The following is a 21,864-nucleotide window of genomic DNA, read 5'->3' on the forward strand; positions in this document are numbered from 1 at the left end:
TTCTTGCAAATGTTTAACCCATCTATTCTTGACGACCTTTTCACAAATTTTTGCTACTGTGCTTGTCAGGGAGACCGGTTTGTAATTTGATGGATCTTCCTTGTTTCCTCCCTTATAAATCGGTACAATATTTGCATTCTTCCAGTCCTGTGGCACCTTTCCTTCTTGAAGTGAGAAATTAATTATATTGTATATTTTATCTGTTAATTCCTCCATGCATTCTTTCAGTATCCAATTTGCAATTTGGTCTGGATCATGTGATTTTCTGACATCAAGGGTTTTGATTTGGGCACTGATTTCCTTCTGTTACAATTATTTCTCTCATTAAGGGGGATACCTGTTTCCTCACAGTTAGGTGAGTTTTCTTTTTGTGAATACTGATTTGAAGTGGTTCATAATTTCAGCCATTTCCAGTTCTTCTGTATATTCATATTTACCCTGGTGCAGCTTTTCTATTTCTTGTTTATTCTTCAGTTTGCCATTTATATACCTGTAAAATAGTTTGGGTTCTTCCATGCATTTTCTATTATCTTTTTTTCATAGTTTCTCTTTTTATCTCTGCGTATTTTTACATAATCATTTCTTAATTTAACGTATATTTGCCATTTGGTTGTTTTCTTGTCTTTTTTCCATTTCTTCCAAGCTTTGTCTCTTTCATCCTTAGCCTCACTACATTTTTTGTTGTACCAGCTTTTTATGTATGTTCTTTCCTTTTTTTGTTGTGGTACATATTTATTCAATTCCTCATTATAAATTTCTTTTAGTATATTTCATTTCTCTTCCATCCCTGTTTCTTCATTTAGGAATTTTTCCCAGTTCGTGTTGCGAAAGAATTTTTGAGTTTCTCAAAATTTGTTTTGTTGTACATTAGTCTTCCTATTCTAAGTTTTTCATTTCTACTTTAATCCATTTGCTCATTCAACTCAAATTCTATTAGTACATGGTCACTCCTACCCATCAGAGTTTTGGAATCAATTTTGTCAACAATTTCAGGCTCTGTCATAAGTATTAAATCCAGCCTTGATGGTTCTTCACTACCTCTGTATCTGGTATTTTCCCTTATCCACTGAGTCGTGTATTCAATGGTCATGTCAAGCAGGACGTTGCCCCAGAGTTCCTCTCCCCCCTTCACTGTCATTTCCTCCCAACATATTTCTTTTGAATTAAAGTCACCCATAATTACTATATTTCCTCTGTCCTTCAATATATTATTTAATTTGTATTTTGTATCTTCTAATATTTTGGAATGATCACTTTCTGTCCTGGACTGTGTTTTGGGGGGCACATACACCACTACAAATTTTCTACTCTTCATATATTTGCTTTCAACTTGTATCATAATTGATTCTACATTATTTTCTTCAGTTATTTTTGTTACATTTAAATCTTTATTAGTCAGTATTAATACTCCCAGTTATTTTTGTTACATTTAAATCTTTATTAGTCAGTATTAATACAAAGGATTACAAAGGCGGAGCATGCCGACAGGAGACCTTTTGATCCATATCTAGGTCGGATGCGAAAAAAAAATCATATTAATAATAAAATAATAGATAAAAACTGTGATAATGTAAATAACAAATAAAATACATAAATAAATGCATAGGTATAGTTAAATAATAAACAAACAGGTAAATAGTAAATAATAATAAATTGACATATAACTAATAATAAATGAAAATCAGACAGACAAATGATAACAAAACAAAAACAAAGAATATAAGATAAATTATAATCATTACAGCATCTTACTTAGGTATTTATCTAAATGATTCGTAAAGCTTCGAACTGAACTACATTGCACTACCTGTGCAGGAAGTTTATTCCATTCATTAACTACACGGTTGGCAAAGGTGTTTCTACCTACTTCCAAATTGAATCTATTTCCGGACAGTTTGAGACCATTGTTTCTTGTCTGATTCTCATTCAATGTAAAAATTTGGTCACTTTTGATGTTGTCAATTCCCTTTAGAATTTTAAAGACCTGTATCAAGTCACCTCTGAGTCTACACTTTTTTAGGGAAAACAGATTCATATGTTTTAGTCGATTTTCGTATGATTTATTTTTGATATTTGGAATCAGTTTTGTGGCTCGCCTTTGTACTTTTTCCAGTCTGTCAATGTCTTTGATGAGATTCGGTGACCATACGGAAACAGTATATTCCAAATGTGGACGAACTAACAATTTATATAGCTTGTTAATGAGTGATGGACTTTTGAAATCAAAAGATCGCGCAATCAGTGCTAGAATCTTATTTGCTTTCTCAGAGGCTGAAATACACTGCTTGGATGATTTGAGATCGTTACTGATAATTACGCCGAGATCTTTTTCACTATCCACTTTTGTTAACGAATTTCCAAATAACTTGTAATCGTACTTACTGTTATTTTTACCTATGTGCATTACCTTGCATTTACTTGTGTTAAATTTCATTAGCCACTTTTCAGACCATTGCTGTAATTTATCTAAATCTTCTTGAATATCTAATTGGTTTGAGTGATCATTTGCCACTCCGCACATTTTTGTATCATCAGCAAATTGGGAAACAGTAGATTTTAGTCCATGGTCTATATCATTTATATATACTATGAATAGAAGTGGCCCAAGAACGGAACCCTGAGGAACTCCACTTGCAACACTTTTCCATCCAGAAGTTTTTCCATTTAAAACAACTCTCTGTTTTCAACCATTCAACCAATTACTAGTCCAACCTAATAGGCTACCACTTATTCCATGCAAAGCTAATTTAATTAGTAGTCTTTTGTGTGGGACGGTATCAAAAGCTTTTGCAAAGTCTAGATATACTAAATCTATATTGTATCTTTTGTCATAATTCGAGATAAGTTAGTCACGCAAGAACGTTTCCGTCTGAAACCATGCTGGCTATCATTTATCAAACGGTTACTTTCTAAATGATGTTCAATAGCATCTCTGATGATAGTTTCCATTATTTTTCCTACGATTGAAGTCAAATTTATAGGCCTATAGTTATTTGGTTTCTTTTTGTCACCTTTTTTGAATATGGGAGTAACGTTAGCTAGCTTCCATTCTCTTGGGACATCTCCGGATATGATGGATTTCTTGAAAATTTCTAATGGAACAACAATCTCATTTTTCATTTCCTTTAAGATTCTTGGATGCCGACCGTCAGGCCCTGGTGTTTTATTAACTTTGAGTTTGTCTATACACCTTTTAATTTTTTCTTTTGTTATATTTACCGTAGTGAGTAAGTTTACCCCAGACTTTTCACAGGTTTCAGTTTGGAATTCACCTTGAGGTGTTTCGTTTACGAATACCGAGCTAAAATAATTGTTTTAAGATATTACACATTCCTTCATTTGAATATTCAAGTTGACCGTCAGCAGGTAATAGTGGACCAATGTGATTCCTAACAACCTTTTTATCTCTAATGTAACTAGAATTCTTTGGGATTCTCTTTAGATTTATCAGCGATGTTCATTTCGTATTGTCGTTTTCTTTTTCTTATTGTCTTTTTTAAATCTGTATTGATACATAACTTTCATAGTCATTAGATGCACCCGAGCACTTATATTTCTTATAAGCCTGTCTCTTTTTAGCAATACTTTTTTCAGTTTCTTTGTCGAGCCACTTTGGGCGAGCCTGATTTGGGGGACGTCTGTCCTTAAAAGGAATGTAAGTTTGAATCATCTTAGTGAGCATATTTTGAAATATTTCCCACATCTGATCTACAGGTCTTTCGTTTAATTTTGCCTCCCAATCTGTAAGCTGAAGCTCCTGACGTAGTCCTATGAACTGAGCTTTACTGAAATCGGGTATTTTAGAAACACAAGTATCTATTCTAAAATTGTTTAGGAGTTTGAACCTAACTAGGTTGTGATCACTATTTGCAACAGATTCACCGACTTCTACATCAGTTACCATGCTTTCGTGGCTAGTGATCAAAAGATCGAGTAAGTTTCCATATCTTGTGGGCTCTTTTACATGCTGAATTAAGTAATTGTCACCAAGAAAATCAAACAAGCGACTACTTATATGGCTATGTTCAAGGGTCATCCAATCAATGTCAGTAAAATTGAAATCACCCATTATCAATAAATCCCGGTTGCAGAAACTAGACAGTTCTTGAAATAACAGTTTGTCGTCTGCTAATGATAATGTCTTTGGCCTATATATAACACCTATATTCATTTTTTGTCCATTTGTTTGAGTTAACTCAACCCACAAACTATATGCATCCTGTTTCACTTTCTCTAAAACACAAGCATGAACATTGTTTTTAACGTACAATAGAACACCCCCACCTTTCTTGTGGTTTCTATCCTGATGAAAGTGTTTAAATCCCGCAATATTAAATTCAGCTTCGAACTCTGTACCATTTAACCATGTCTCAGTTATTCCTATCATATCGAGATTTTCACTTTTGACATACGCTTGTATTTCTTGAAATTTGTTTCTAATACAAGCATTAAAGTACATGGTTTTAAGAAACTCATGATTATTTCTTTTTGACACATTTTGAATTTCAATATCATGTCTTACATTATCATTTTGTTTTTCATTTATACCTTGCTCTATATTATTATTTGGTCCTTCATTGACGTTCAATGCCTCATTAACATTTCTCCCATCAAAATTAACATTTCCCCCATCACGGACATCTGGTCGATCACGGTCATCCGATCTCTTTTGTACATTTTGTCCCCCTACGTCACCGTGATTCATGCCGGCCTCCCGTCGTTCAGTGACATTATGTCCGGCATCCCTTTCTAAAATTATATTTTGTCCTCCAGTGACATTATATCCTACCGTGATATTTTTTCCTCCACTATAATTACATCCCATCGTGATCTTTTGTCTTCCACTGTCATTACATCCTATCATGATATTTTGGCCTTCATTGACATTCTGTCCGGTATCCCTTCCTAAAATTATATTTTGTCCTTCACTGACATTATATCCTACCGTGATATTTTCTCCTCCATTATCATTACATCCTATCGTGATATTTAGTTCTCCACTATCATTACTTCCCATCGTGATCTTTTGTCCTCCACTGTCATTACATCCCATTGCGACATTTTGTCCTATGACATTACATCCTAATGTGACATTTCGTCCTCTAGCGACATTATATCCACTGTCATTACATCCTATCATGATATTTTGACCTTCATGGACATTCTGTCCGGTATCCCTTCCACTCTGTTTATCCTTTCTATTCTTCATCCAACAATTGTATAAACCTTGTCCCACAGTGTTGGGTGGTAGAGTGCACTTTGATTTAGTTTCCACTATTTCCATTATGTCTGGTTTTTCTAAGGCCAGATAGTCATTTAATTCATTCATTTCTGAAATTATTCCATCTATATTGGTATAAGCTATTTTTAATTTCCTTTCTCCCATCTTTTTCTGCCTTCTTTGTTTCCTTTTTCCTTATATACCATTTTGTGAGCCTTAGGTCCACCACTCTCTAAAAAAAAAAAAATCTTTTCAGTTTAATTTTTTTCCATTCGCTTCGTTTTCTTTTTCTTCCCTTTTTTTTTTTTTTTTTTTATCCATATATTTTTATATTGTTCACTAATTGCTAATTTCGTTGTTCTGGATAGTACTTCCTCTTCAGTTGTTTGTGATCTAAGCTTTACTTTCAGTGTCCTGTATTGTTTTTCTTTAGAGTATCTACCCATCCTGTAAGTCTCCCTCAATTTCCCTATCTAAACCCTGTCCTTCCTCTTGTAATTTTTTCAAAATTTCCTTAGCGATCTCTTTCTCCTTTTCCTTCTGATATCTGGGAATATCATGCTTCTCTTTAATGCCATAGATTACAATGCATCTTTTTTTTTATCCACTATGTCCCTAACTAAGTTGCCTTTCTCTTTAATCACTTGGGTCACTGTTTCCTTGGCATTCTCCTTGACCTGTTGCTCCACTATTTCTTTAAAGGATACTTTTTGACATTCCTGTTCAATTTTCCACTGTTGATTTCCTATAAGTCATTTTCCTTGATTTTTTCTTACACCTTTTCAGTCACTGCCTGCATTTGATCTTTTATCTCTTTTTTTTAATACCTCATTCCTATTTATATCTTCACTTTTCAACCTTTCATTTTCTCACTTTAATTTATTGAATTCCTTTTTTAAGTCATCTATCTCCCTATTATTCTCCTCATTGGCTTTCCTTAGCAGAGCTACTTCTTTGTACATCATTTTATACTCACTTTTGAGCTCTATTAATTCACCCATGTCATTAATATATCTATTTTTCATTATATTTCTATACCTGGGCTCTCTATCTATTTCTACCCCTCTGTGCATAAAATTTCCTTCCCTTCAAACCCTGAAAAAATACCTCTTTCAAACCATTGGTACTTCCATGGTGTTTGAGAAAGACATCTTCTTTTGAATGACACCAAGTGGAGTCTCTATTCTGCTTTCTTCCAAGCATCTTTTTGCTGGCTCTTTGTCTTTTGGAGTTTCTTTGCTTCATTCCATTTTTTATAAAAAAAAAAAATAATAAAAAAAAAAATAAAACAAATAAAGAACAAAGAATAGATAAAATGGAGATATGAAGACAGTTACATTCTGGTCACATTGAATACACTACTCCCTTCACCGTATGTAAACAACTACGTTTGCTTTCAAATTCGTTCGTTTGTGAATCACTAAATAGCAGGTTCAGAGCGTTCATTCCAGCATAGAGGGATTAGGGAGAAATGTCAATGTAATGGTATTGGGAGACTTTAATGCTAGGGTAGGAAATGAACCAATAGATGGAGTGGTTGGAAAGTGTGGAGTTCCAGGAAAGAATTGTAGTGGAGAGTTGATGGTAGAGATGTGTCTAGAGAGTTGATGATAGCAAATACAGTGTTTAGGAAGAAAGTCAAGCATAAATACACATGGGAGAGGGTGGTGGATGGAAGGGTGGTAGAGCATTAATGGACTATGTATTGGTAAATAGGAGTATAGTAGGAAGTATTAGGGATGTACATGTTCTAAGGGGAGAGAGTGGGGGAATTTTAGATAATTTCCTGGTGGAATACAACCCAGGCCCCCTGCTCTCCTTGCATACATACATATACCAAGGCTTTTTCCCCCTTACAAGGGAGGTAGCCAAAAAGGAAAAGGCATAAAATCATTCCCACCCATTCCATCCCTGAATACACTCCACACCCCTCCACCCTCCCTCTTATCTTAGCACCTCCTGAATGACAGGTCATCCCTGCACCTTGTCCACTGCCCTGGGTCAGAAGCAGTGTCGCCAGACACAGCACATTCACAGCAAGGCCGCTTCATTAAATCGGCGACCCCCCCTTCTCCGTCCCCCCATTGCATAAAAGGAGAAGATGGGGAGAAATCCCTTCAGGCTGCGTCAAATTTTGCTCACACATACTACTTCACCCCCCATCCCCCTGCCCATTCCACCTCTCCTTGCAGTATTGAGAAATTTTGTCTTTTGGATACAGCCTACTGGAGCACTTGTTGAAAGTTCAACAGTATGTGTGATTGAATATATCAGAGACTGGCCTAGTAATAGCCCAGAAATAAATCCAGTCGAAAACTTCTGGGAGGTAGTGAAATGTGATTTACCGGGGAAATATATCTCTGCTGTACCCAAACTGGAGAAGGAACTATAGGATACACTTCATAACCTTGCCCTTTCTGCCCCAAAATGCTGATAGGAGGTTAGGAAGAGGAAAGGGTGTCCCACTAAATATTAATAGCGAGTGAAAAAAAGTTATTGTGTTTTCAATTTTTTTTTACCAATGTTTATTTGACAATGTTAGTGCATTTTCTGATTTTCAACTGGGCAGACCAGTCCTATGTTGATCACTATACATATGTATATACATACATATACCAAAGGCTTTTCCCCCTTACAAGGGAGGTAGCCAAAAACCAAAGACACCCATTCCATCCCCACATACTCCACACCCATTCATCCCCCTCCTTCCCTCTTATCTTGGCTCCTCCTGGATGACAGGTCATCCCTGCATTTCACCCACTGCTCTGGGCCAGAAACAGTGTAGCAAGATGTAGCACATCCACAGCAAGGCTGCTTCATTTAATTGGTGAACCCCCCTCTCTATCCCCTCATGCAGAAAAAGAGAAAACAGGGAGAAAGCCCTTTGGGCTGCATCAAATTATTATTCATAAATACTCCATCACCCCCATCACCCCACCCACTCCCTTCCATGCATCACAGCATCATCCATACACAACCATTCTCCACTCACCCTTGTCTTCTATCTTCTCCCTTCCTTCCTCAACAGACATTCCCCTCTTTCCCAATACCATTTTTATTTCATCCATCCATCTCATCCTAGGTTGCCCCCCTCATGTTCATTCCTACCTCTGCCTTCCACACCTCTTTTACTAATTTTTCCTCACTAATTCCTTCCACATGTCCAAACCATCCCATATGTATATATATATATACATGAGTATATAATATAGTTACACAGAGACACTTATACAAGTATATATAAATGATATTCTTATTTTACAGCAAAAATGAAGAATTTTATGTTATGACTCAAGACAGCATGACACTAGAGGATGTGGAACAGCTTCTACGGGAAACAGATTACAATGGCTTCCCTGTTGTTGTTTCTAAACAATCACAGTATCTGGTGGGCTACGTTACTCGAAGAGATTTAACCATCGCTATATGTAAGTATATATTTGAATGCATGTACTTGTATACATTATGCAATAATTGTTGTCATGTTTTATTTAATTTATTGGTAACTTCCTGCCCAGTAGTGCCTGCCTTCACACCCTTCTGTAGAGCTGTCAGTGAAGAAATATTTGATTGTTGCCTGTTGTATTTGTGTAGTAAAATGTCAAACTTTTCTCGATAACTGGCAAAAAATGCTAGTGGGATGGGGGTAGTCTCTGGTTATCAGCTCTGTGTGTGCAAAAAAATATATATATACATATACCAAAGGCTCTTTTCCCCCTTACACAGGAGGTAGCCAAAAGACAAACCACTCCCACCCATTCCATCCCCTACATACTCCACTCCCTGCTACGCTTGTCTCCCTCTTATCTGGGCACATATATAAGAAATACTGTTGAAGTTAATAGAGATATTGGGCCCCATCTGGGGACTGGATGTCAGCTCCTCAGGACTGCACCTCTTGATGTAAGTTAGAGGGTTGACAAGCTTTGAAAATAGCCAGCTTCACTGTCCATCTTGCAGGACCACCACATGCAGTTACCCATCATTAGTCCCACTGTTGACCATTGTTATTTGAAATTTAAAGGAGAAAAGAAAAATCTAAATGTATGTAAGAAGCTGAACAATTCATATTACATTTCCTTTGCCTACCCTTACCCAAACAACACAATTTTTTTTTTTTTTTTTTTTTTTTTTTTTTTTTTTTTTTTTTTTTTTTTTTTTTTTTTTTTTTTTTTTTTTTTTTTTTTTATATGAAGGAGTGATTGTGCCAACAGCATTGTACAGGGCAGAAACATAGAACATGAGAGAGGAAGAGAGAGGAGTTTGAATGTGTTTGAGATGAAATGTCTGAGAAGTATGATAGGGATTACTAGGCTAGATAGGTGTGAGAAATGATGAGGTGAGGAGGAGAACAGGGGTGGAAAGGGAACTGGGAGATAGGGTTGATGAAAGAGTATTAGGATGGTTTGGACACATGAAAAGAATGAGTGAAGAAAGATTAGTAAAAGAAGTGTGGAAGGCAGAGGTGGAAGGAGTGAATATGAGGGGGTGTCCTAGGATGAGATGGATGGATGGGGTGAAAGGGACATTACAAAAGAGAGGAATGTCTGTGGAGGAAGGATGGGAGAGGACAGAAGATAGGGGTGAATGGAGAGGGGTTGTGTATAGATGATGCTGTGATGCATGAGGGGGAGTGGGTGGGGGATGGGGGGTGAGGAAGTATGTATGAGAAAAAAACTGATGCAGCCCGAAGGGATTTCTCCCCATCTCCTTTTCTGTATGGGGGGACAGAGAGGAGTGGGTCACTGAATTTATGAAGTGGCCTTGCTGTGGATGTGCTGTGTCTTGCAACACTGCTTCTGACCCAGGGCAGCGGACAGGATGCAGGGATGACCTGTCATCCAGGAGGTGCCAAGATAAGAGGGAGGGAGGAGGGTGGAATATAAAGGAAATGGAATGGATGGGAGTGGTTTCTATGCCTTTTTCTTTTTGGCTACCCCCCGTGTAGGGGGAAAAAGCCTTTGGTATATGTATGTATGTAATTTGTCAGCCAATCCAGTGGTTGTTTCTAGCTCCCTGGGAGACATAGATACCCTGGAAGAAAGAACTGGAACAACAAATTGGTTCAGGGGAATAGAGATATCGTCAGTGACTTGTACTTTAGCTTTCAAAGGTTTGACTTCAGAACTTTCTACTTTAAATCCTAAATATGAGACTTGGGTATGACCCAAATGACTTTTCTAGAACAATTGTTAACTTGGCTTTGTCATTTCTTTTAAAGAATTCTTGTAAAGATTTCATATGTTGTTCCCAAGTATTACTGTATATCACCAATTGTCAAAGTTGTCCTGACAAATTGAATATTAGTTTATCATCCTTTGAAAGGTAGCAGGGTCATTTTGTAACCCAAAAGGAAGGAGTTTGAATTAAAATAAACCTGCTGGAGTAATAAAAGCCATTTCCTCTTGATTTTGGATGCATGGGAATTTGATGATAACCTTTCTAGAGATATAAGGTTGTGCCATACTTAGCAGATCTTATATCATCTATGAGTTGATCTATGCATGGCACATCTATATAGTAATACTGACCAAGTGTAACATTTTACAAATCTTTTTCGTGTTCTTATGTTGATTTTATTGTTAGTAAGTGTTTAATTTTGTTAAAATTATTTTTTGTTATGGCTATACTTCTCTATATCTCTTCGTCACTTTTTCCATCCCAAGTTAACATGCTTCCTAGGAAATGAAATGGTCCACCTGTGTCAATATTCTTCTTTCTACTTGAATTCTTACCCTTGGACATTCTTATTTTTTCATCATTACCATCACTTCTGTTTTCTTTTTATTCACTTTTAGACCTCTGTTTCTACTTGCTTCTACTAGTGCTGTAACTAATTTCTGTAGCTGAGCTTCCGATTCTGCGAATAACACAGTATCGTCTGCATATCTAATATAATTGAGATTTCTTCCTCCTATTGTTACTCCTTTTAGATGGTAAATATCTCTCATGATTATCTCACTGCATAAATTAAACAGGTCTGGCGACATTACACATCCCTGTCTTACGCCTCTTTCAATCTTTTGCCAATCAGACAGTTCTCCTATTTTCACCACTGCTTCTTGCTTCAATAGAGATTTGCGAATAACCTTAAATCCTTCCCATCCACCCCTATTTTCTTCAACATCTCTATTAATTCATTGTGTCTTACTTTGTCAAATGCCTTTTTGTAGTCCACAAAACAAGCATATAGATCTTTTTGCAGCTCTAACATATTTTCAGCTAGTATTCTTATGACAAAAATTGCATTCCCTGTTCCCTTATCTGGTACAAACCCATATTGTTCATCAGCTATTTCTGGCCTTATTTTGTTCCTTACTCTCAAGATTATTTTTGTTAACCCATTAAACTCCGATGACAATATTCTTGTCATTTGGTCAAATAAAACAAAAAATCATAAAACACCAAAATGTTTGACCAAACACCAGAAAAATATGAAGTCAGTCCTCGCTTCGCTCGCGAGCGAAGCAAGGACTACTGACGTCATATTTTGCTGGTGTTTGGTCAAACATTTTGGTGTTTTATGATTTTTTGTTTTATTTGACCAAATGACAAGACATCTTGTCATCGGAGTTTAATGGGTTAAGTGGTTCATGATACTAATTGTTCTATGTTTGCTACATTCTAAAGTCCCATGTATTTTGGGGAAAGCTATGAAAGCTGACTGGTACATTAGTTCTGTTAATTCCCCAGTTTCCATAGACTTTATTGGGTATTTCTGCCATAATTTTAATTCCAAAATCTCCCAAAGCCTCTTTTTTTTTTTTTTTTCAAACTCCATTATGCTACATTTCTTAATGTTGAAGTCTACTTCCCACTTCTGACTCCATTTCCAAACTTTGTTCAGGTCTCTGTAGTGATTCACAATCTGTTTCAGTATTCATCTGCAAAGAAGCTAATGTAACATTCCACATCTTCATCCATGTTATTCACATAAATAGCAAACATTATTAGAGCCATTATTGATCCCTGTGGAACTCCAATAATCACCTCCTCCCAAGTTGAACTCTTTTCTCTGAGCACTACTCTCATTTTTCTGCCATGCAAGAAATCCTCCATCCAGTTTAATAGTTTACCTTGTATCCCATTTTTTTTTTTCCATTTTTTTAAATAATTTTTCATGTGGTACTTTGTCGAAGGCTTTTTGTAAATCTAGGAAAGCACAATCAATCCACCCATCCCTTTCTTGTATTATATCTATTAGTCTTGAGTAGAAACAGTTTGTGGCACATGATCTTCCTTCTCTGAATCCAGATTATCTCGGGTTTATTATATTATTTTCTTCCAGATGTTTTATCCATCTATTCTTGATCATTTTTTCACAAATTCTGGCTGCAGTGCTTGTAAGAGAGAACGGTCTGTAACTTGTCGGTTCTTCTTTGTTTCCTGCTTTATATATTGGTACAATATTGGTATATTCCCTCTCCTTTGGTATTTTTCCTTCTTTGAGTGAACAAAATATTATGTTATATAATTTGTCCATTAATTCTTCTTTACATTCTTTTAGTATTCAGATTGTAATTCCATCTGGGCCATGTGATTTCCTGATATCAGTTTTTGTTAATCGATCCTTAATTTCTTTTTGTGTTATTGTTATTTCCCTCATTGGGGGGGTGAGGGGGATCGCACTTCATTTTCTTCATCCCAATGCTGTACTTTTCCTCTAGTGAAAACCAACTTGAAGTGATTGTTCATGATTTCAGCCATTTCTAAATCTTCTGTATATTCTATATTTCTGTGGCATAGTTTCACCATTTCCTGTTTATTTTTAAGTTTTCCATTCACATATCTGTAGAATAGTTTTTCTATGATGTCTTTTTCATAGTTTCTTTTTTTCTCTCTACATTTCTATGGTTGATATACACCACCTTCCAGTTTTTATTATCCTTTTTCCATCTTTTCCAAGCTTTATCTCTATCTTTTGCCTCAATGCATCTTCTGTTAAACCAGCACTTTATATACATCTTTTCCTGTTTCTGTCTTGGTACATATTTATCCACTCCTTCATTATAGATTTCCATCAAAATCATCCATTTCTCTTCCACTTGTGTCTCTTCATTGTAGAATTTTTCCCAATTTGGATTTGAAAGAATTTCTTAAGTTTCCCAAAGTCTGATTTCTACATCAGTCTTCCTTTTCTGTATTTCTCATTTCTCTCCATATATATTTCATCCTTCAGTTCAACCTCTATTAGTATGTGGTCACTCCTCCCAAATGGTGTCTTGTATTCAAATTTATTGACAATTTCAGGTTCTGTTGTATTAAATCCAGTCTCTTTAGTCATGTCATATACACTTCCCCATAGATCCTCTCCACCTTTCACTGTCATCTCTTCCCAGCAGATTTCCTTGCAGTTAAAATCTCCCATAAGTACCAAGTTACCTCCATTCTTCAGCATTTCATTTAATGAATACCTGGTATCTTCTAACATTTTTGAATGCTCACCCTCTTTCCAAGAGCCCATTTTTGGGTGCACATAAATCACCACAGTCTTTCTACTTTTCATGTTGCTGTCTTCAACTTTTATCATGATCACTTCCACACTGTTTTTACCCTCTGTGACCATCACATTCAAGTTTTTCCAGCCAAAAAACATGATTCCTCCTCCCTTTTTCTCATTTCTGTTTTTAATCCAATAATTATATAACCTATGTCCAACACTATTTGGTGGCAGTGGACCCCTTAATTTCATCTCCACAATTCCCATTATGTCTGGTTTTTCTTCTGACAGGTAATCATTTAGTTTACTCAATCCTGAGATTAATCCATCTACCATAGCCGCCATAAGTTTGGACACAATAGTGCTTACGTCAATACTTATGCCACAAATTGGAAGTCCCTCGCCCTCATTATCCTGAGCAAGCCAGATATTTTTTCTTATGTATGGCAGTGAGACCAAGGTTGGCTGCCACCAGGGCATGCAGTGTTTTCAGGCTCGGTGCTGTTTGAGATTTGATAGGGGGAGGATTATGTTTTTGGAGCTCCGCACTTTGCCTTCGATTTTACATTAATTCTCAGTGGTTTACCATTCACATACCTGTAGAATAGTTTAGGTCCAGGTGTTTGTGTATTGTTTTATGTCAGCAAGTGTTGTGCAAGTTAGATGGGCCCAGTTTTTGCATGAATTGCACTGAACCCAGAATTGCTCTCTACATATGTGGCTGATAGTAGGAGAAGATGCATAATCGCTAGAGAACCCTTATTGCAAAAAAAAAATGTGAAGGTGGATTGTTAAAAAAAAAAATTGTGGTAACTGAAGCTGCTTTCAGGGATAGGTGCTACTTGCATAAGAGCAGGTGGCAAGGGATTCTTGTGGTGGTTCAGGGGGTTAGTTTCATAACGTAGATGCCACCACACCAGGACCACATTTGACATGTTTGTTAATGCAGTATTATCCTTATCAGGCTGTGTGTGAATTGGTACCACACCACATCTTTTATAATGTACTTGAAGTAGCATTGTATCACTGTAAAGAAGCACACATGATGTGGATTGTATTAAATTTATTAAATTGAGGGAGTGTAACCATACTGTTATGAATAACCTCTTTGATGTGATGTGAAAAGAGGATATAATTTGTACCATAGACAACTTTGTCTAGCTAAGGGAATGTAACCATAATAATGTTTATGAAATACTTAAATTTCTATCCTTTGCTACATACAATTTCTTCTTTAGTTTATATTGAACAAGCCCTCATTGTTGTCTTACATTTTTTCCCCACAGGTCAAGCTAAGAAGACAACAGAAAGTATTGTGGCAGACTCAGTGGTCTTGTTTACAGCCTCAGTCCCATCACCATGGAATGGGCCACCACCACTTCGGTTGCGCAAGATTTTGGATCTTGCCCCAATCACAATTACAGATCAAACCCCCATGGAAACAGTGGTGGACATGTTCCGGAAGTTGGGCCTCCGTCAGACATTGGTCACACACAATGGGTAAGAAGAAAGCTTTGGAGTTGCACATCATGGGGTGACTACTGTATATGCATAAATAGAGAGACAGAGGGAAAGTACTGGTAATGATAATTATTGCTAGATATAGAGTGATACAAAAACAGGTAAATACAAGCATAGCTCCAGTCCCGTAAAATACAACTAGGTAAATACAAAAAACTTGCATGTCCACAGTAATTGGCAATGGTCCTTAGGCCCTCCAACATATCAATTTGTTGCCCCAGGTCTTTTGCAAGAAACCCAGAGCTCCCTGGTAACTGGCAACAGCCAATGGACTGGCCCATCTTACTCCAGGAAGAAATGTTGTGTTGTTATTACGACATATCTAGATAAGGTGTTTGGTATTCTCTATATGATGGTTGGATCTACAGCAGTTTGTTTCTTGTTTCTATAGTCAGACCTGGTACTGTATTAGTTCTGGATTGTGACCTGCACATGGATGTACCAGCATTGTTCTTACCTCTTTTGGGTGTGATTTGTCTGAAGTTGATGCCTGGGGGTTTGGATGGATCAAGCTTGGTGGGCAGTCTTGAAGAGCTTGTTTCTTTATTTTGGTGTGAATGTGTTTTTGTATGGATATATTGTGTGTTACAGGTGGTAGATTATTGTACTATTTAAATAGTATACTGCTGTTTTATTTATATTTTTTTTCTCTCCATTCAACTGCTGGTGTTTGTAGAGTATAATGTGATGGGTGAGTAGGGTTGAGCAGTGGCGGATCCAGGATCAAAATTTTGGGGGGAGCCAACCTGAATTTTGTAAATACAGATGATGTTTATAAACAGATGTACTCTGTAGCACAAATACATTGATTTTGTATATAGATTAATGTATATGTTCTTGATTTAGTTTCAAATATTTGGCAAAAGTAATACCTAATCTTACTTTTTTAAAGATTTACCTTCAGTAATGTGTTGAATACCCTTCAAAATATTCTTACTGAAGTGTTTTATCAAATGGTAGGAAAAAAAAAATTCTGCCACTGTATTATAGCTTTCTGCCACATACTGGAGCACGTAAGGCAGGTGTCTCATCCTCTGCAATGAGGTAACGAAAGAAAAACTTGAGGGGGTTCAGCCCCCTCACCACTGGGGTTAAGGGCTCTTACATAGAACTGTGAACCTGCCACCACCACCCCCTTTTTTTTTTCTTTTTTTTTCATCCTTCACTCTCAATACTTTTTGTCTACCTATCTACATACACCTAGGTCTCTTAGTACAACACCACCACTTCTGCAGACTTTTGGGCCCAGGACATAAATCCACTTTGGGAATTCATGGTATTTTGTATCCTGGGCCAATTCCCGAAATGGGTTTATGTCTTGGGTCAAAACATCTGCACATGTGGTGGTTGGTGAGTGTTGGATTAAGACGTAGGTGTACCAAGGTCTTTTTTCCCCTTACAAGGGAGGCAGCCAAATCAAAGACAAGCACCCACTACCACCCATTCCACTCCCATCCACCACCCTTGTTTACCTCTTATCTAAGCTCCTTGTGGATGAAGGGTTATCCCTGTTTCCTGCCCACTGCTTGGATCAGAAGCAGTGTAGCAATAACATAAGAATGGAGGAGACTGCAAGAGATCATAAGACCTACACTAGGCAGTTATATAACCTCTTAAAACAACTGATAGTTTTAGCACTCACTACAAAGTTACTCTATTCCATTCATTAACCACTCTATTGGTAAACCAGTTCTTGTTTATTTCCTTTTTAAACCTAAATTTGGATAAATTAAACCCATTTCTTTTAATTATATCTTGCTTTCTTAATAATGATTACCTTGTTTGGGCCCTGTGGTAGGGGAGAAGGAATACTGCCACAGAGTGTTCCTAATTGAGTCGTAAAAGGTGACTAAAAGAGGACAAAGGATAGGACTAGGCATCCTGCTCTTGGTAGTTCTAAAGGGGACATTCCTAAAAAAGCAAATGCATGATAGGGTCTGGGAGGAGTTTTCCAACCAGAACCCTAAGGTTTGGGTCTTTTAATGTGCATGGGTGTGGTACAAGTGAGAGTAAAAGGAGAAAGATAGGCAGTTTGCTTGTAAGAAGAAAGATGGATGTATTGGCATTGAGTGAAATTAAGTTGAAAGGGAGAGGTGAGTGTAGTGGTGAGGATGTCAGAAGTGAAGAGAGGATGAGGGAGAAGGGGTGGCTATACTAGTAAGTGAAGAGATAGGTAAGGGTGTGGTGGAGTGGAAGGAGGTTTCTTCAAGGTCAATGTAGACAAAGGTGAAACTAGGAAGGGAGATATGGGTTTTTGTAAGTGCATATGGGCCTGGTAATGAGAAGAGTGTAGAGGAAAGGGAAGTATTTTAGATAGACATAGATACCGTATTTTCCGGCTTAAAATGTGCATCGGGTTATAATGCGCACCCATGCACTTCGTTATCTCAGTACACAGATAGTGCGCACCGACATATAACGCACATGCCCGATCGCCATCTAGCGAGAGAATCGAGTTGGAACTACATGTACCGGTATATGACTCATGTTGTGCATTGGTCCCTTATTACTTTGTAGTATAAATAGTTTGTCAGAAGCAGAAGCAGTGTCGCAAGACACAGTACATCCACAGCAAGGCCGCTTCATTTAATCGGCGACCCCCCCTCTCCGTCCCCCTTTGCATATAAGGAGAGGACGGGGAGAAATCCCTTCGGGCTGCGTCAAAATTTACTCACACATACTACCCCACCCCCCACCCCCCCGACCATTCCTCCTCATGCAGTCACAACATCATCCATATACAACCATTCTCCACTCACCTCTGTCTTCCGTCCTCTCCCTTCCTTCCTCAACAGACATTCCCCTCTTCCCCAAAGCCCCCTTCACCCCATCCATCCACCTCATCCTAGGACGTCCCCTCATGTTCACTCCCTCCACATCTGCCTTCCATACCTCTTTTACTAGTCTTTCTTCACTCATTCTTTCCATGTGTCCAAACCATCCTAATATTCTTTCATCAACCCTATCTCCCAAATCCTTTTTCACCCCTGTTCTCCTCCTCACCACCCGTCATCCAGGAGGTGCTCAGATGAGAGGAAGGGTGGGAGGGGTGTGGAGTGTATTTAGGGATGAAATGGGTGGGAGTGTTTTTATGCCTTTCCTTTTTTGGCTACCTCCCTTGTAAGGGGGAAAAAGCCTTGGTATATGTATGTATGTATGTATAAATAGTTTGTAGGAAATATGATCTTAAAAAAGTTTATTGAAAGTAAAATATACAGAAAAATTTCGGGATTTTTACAGAAAATGTTCATTTTATATCTTGAGGAAATCATTCGTCTTTACCATTTTTTATTTAATACTGAAACAAACTTCAGACTGTTTCATTTTAGCTTTGAACCTCCAATGACAGTGCTGAAATAGGACAGTCTCTCATCGAGGTGACATTTAATTAATATAACTCCCGAAAGAGGGTGTTGTAGTCAGGTGTTTGACTCGAGTTTATGAATGGCCACAACGGAATTTGTACCATACCTAAAGTAAAGCAACAAAGCCAACATAAAAATTCAAACTAGGATGCTGTGAACATGGGCAAATATCATGAATATTGATCATGTTTCATGGTGTTTAGGCCTATTTAAACATGAAAAATAAGATTCGATAGATACCTACCTATACCAAATATTTATATACGGTAGCCCATGCTGGCGTATTCTTTCATGTCACCATGGCACTATACGCCGGAAAATACGGTAAGTGCATTGAGGGTTTAGGAAGAAATATCATTATAGTAGTATTTGGAGATCTCAGTGGTTAGAGTAGGAGATGAATCAATTGACAGTGTGGTTGGGAAGTGTGGAGTGCCAGGAAAAAATTGTATTGGAGAGTTGATGGTGATATGTTTAGAAAGTTGATAGCTGACACAATGTTTAGGAAGAAAGTCAAGCATAAGTACAGAGGGAGAGGGCAGTGGATGGAAGGGTGGTAGATAGGGTTTTAATAGACTATATAGTAGTACCCAGGAGAAGAGTAGGAAGAGTTGTGGATGTACAGGGTTTTTGGGATAGAATTGACACTTTTTCAGAAATTAGAAATGGAGAGAGTGAGTGGTTTGAGATAAAAGTGGCTGTTAAATGTGTGCATGGAGGGGGTGGTGCAAGAGATAAATGCAAGGGTAATGGGTCGGGGATTGGAGATGTTAAAGGAAATGGAAAAAAGTGGGAGATAACCCAGTAATTGTTTGCTGACAGTGCTGCTTTTGTAGTAGAATTAGAGGAGGACTAACCTCTTCAATACAAGTCAAATTTGTGCAGCCAGCATTAGCTGCCTGATGTACGATGATGTATCATAATACTTGCATACAAAATATAAAGTTACAGCTGTATTACTTGTTCTTTTTCACTCTGAATGTTAATAACCATAGAAAATATGATCAGGCCAGTTTACAGAATATGGCGGTCACTCAGCTACAACTACAAAATAAATATAATCAAGATATATCCACTCGCTCCTCATGACACCTACATAGGCATCATCATATTGAAGGGGTTAAAGAAGCCAGTGACATTGTTTGGGGAAGTCTGCGAAAGGATGAAATTGATAGCTTTAGATATGTGGGTGTGCATGTGGTGGGAAAGAGAAGAGTGAAGGTGGAAGAAGAAAAGGTTGCGAGAAACAAGTAAATGCCTTGGTAGATTAAAAAATGCAATGAGAAATAGACATATGGGAATGGATGCTAAGAGGAAATTGTATTTACCTAGTTATATCTTATGGGAAGGGGAGTTATGCTTGTGGTTTCCTGTCTTTGTATCTCGCAGTTTCTCGTTTGCTCTTAAATTTGTGTATAATTTTTGCTTCACTTTTGTTTTATCCAGTTTGATCCAGGTATCCGCCATTCTGTTTGGAAAACTTTTTTCATGTCTCTTCTATAAATATCCTTTTTTAGTTTCTTATGTTCCCGTTGTATGTCTCTTATCCCAATTTAGTAAGTCCTCTCTATCAAGTGCTTCTGTGCCTTTCATGATTCTGTAAATGGTCAGCAGGTCACCTCTTTCTTTTCTTTGTTCCAAAGTCTTTAATTTCAGTTCAGCCAGTCTCTCCTCATATGACAGGTTTGAAAGTGTTGGGGCCAATTTCGTGGCTGTTCTCTGGATTCTTTCAATTTTCTTCATATTCTTTTTGGTACTAGGTGACCATAGTGTCACAGCATACTCTAGTCTAGGTCTTATTAGTATGACTAGTATTTTTTTTAACCATTTCTTTGTCTAAATAGGTAAAAGCCACCTTTATTGATCTTAGCAAGTCATAAAATTCTCCAACAATTTTGTTTATCTGTTTATTAGGGGACACGTCATTTGTGATAATTACTCCCAGGTCTTTTTCAGATCCCACATTCTTTACTTCCTTTGTTCCAGTTTGATATTGTCCTGATATTCTTCTAAATTGCTGAGGAAAGTGAATACTGAAACAGATTGTGAATCACTACAGAGAGGCCTGAACAAGCTTTGGAAATAGAGTCAGAAGTGGGAAGTAGACTTCAACATTAAGAAATGTAGCATAATGGAGTTTGGAAAAAGTAAAATATATATATATATATATATATATATATATATATATATATATATATATATGTATATATATACAGTAAAAGCCCTTGTATCCGGCACCAATGGGGCCGAAGACGTACCGGATACGAGAAAATGCCGGATACGGGAAGGGATATTAAAAAAAAATACATTTATTTACATTGTTCTTTTACTTATTAATAGATCTTAATTCGCTTTAATAATAAACACATCCACATATCTATATATTGTAAATTCTATCAGTATAGAGTAAATCCAAACAATATACATCAGTTCTAATCATCACAGCATTACCAGTTATCTAATTCATCATCTGATAATTTTACGACGGAGTTGTGAGTGGCCGCGTTCAGTGTTGGTGTCTGAGAGGGTGCATTCGCCTCTACACTCGAGTTTTCTTTCACTAAACTTTTTGTACCAACTTTCATAAAATGTATGATGTCTCTGCTTAGAATTTTTCCTCTTCATCTTTCAATTCTTTCACACCGATTCTTTCTTGCCGATGGAAAACCCTCAAATTTCTTAATCCCTTCCTGATCTTCAAACATTATTTGCGGATATGATTTTCTCTAACATCGCATTAGAGTTTGTTGTTTTTCATCCTCCCAAGCTAGCGATTCCATAAAAATAGCATCTTTAACATTAAGCCCACGTTGGAATTCGGAAATGCTACCGTCCTCAAAATAAACTAGTTTGCGCATAGAACTTTTCCGATGATTCTTTTTTAAGTTTTGAATCACTCCTTGATCCATGGGCTGGATCACACTTGTTACGTTCGGCGGTAAATACACAATAAAAATGTTTCCATTGCTCAGTTCCTCAGCTTTATTGTTGTCGAGTAGGAGAATAAATTTGCTGTCCTCTATAAGTCTTTTTTTTTTTTTTTTTTTTTTTTCTTTCACTGATGGGACAAACACATGCTTGAGCCAGTTCATGAATGTTTCTGAATCCATCCATGGGTTATTTTGTGGGCGATAATCCACTGGCAAGTATATTAGATTTTTAAAACAACGTGGCTTCCGATATTTTCTAACGACACACAATTTGACTTTATGGGTCCCTGCCATGTTCGTACACAGTAGCACCGTCAGTCTATCCTTGCTTTGTTTGAATCTTTTGGTGGTTTCCTCTGCTTCACTGGCTAGTGTAGATGTCGGTAA

At 37.2% G+C, this 21,864-nt stretch overlaps 1 protein-coding gene across 6 annotated transcripts in view; it reads left to right on the forward strand.

Moving 5' to 3' along the window:
• ClC-c (chloride channel protein 3) overlaps window positions 1-21,864 on the forward strand; it is a 350,410-nt gene that overhangs the window by 322,377 nt on the left and 6,169 nt on the right. For all 6 annotated transcript variants that reach the window (XM_076213815.1, XM_076213817.1, XM_076213820.1 and 3 more), the window contains 2 exons: window positions 8,486-8,649; window positions 14,948-15,161. In XM_076213815.1, the coding sequence (XP_076069930.1) occupies window positions 8,486-8,649; window positions 14,948-15,161 (378 nt within the window). The remainder of the gene's footprint in view (window positions 1-8,485; window positions 8,650-14,947; window positions 15,162-21,864) is intronic.

This window comes from Oratosquilla oratoria, chromosome 32 (genome assembly GCF_046742065.1).
Source record: "Oratosquilla oratoria isolate Oo_2021 chromosome 32, ASM4674206v1, whole genome shotgun sequence".
NCBI lineage: Eukaryota > Metazoa > Arthropoda > Malacostraca > Stomatopoda > Squillidae > Oratosquilla > Oratosquilla oratoria.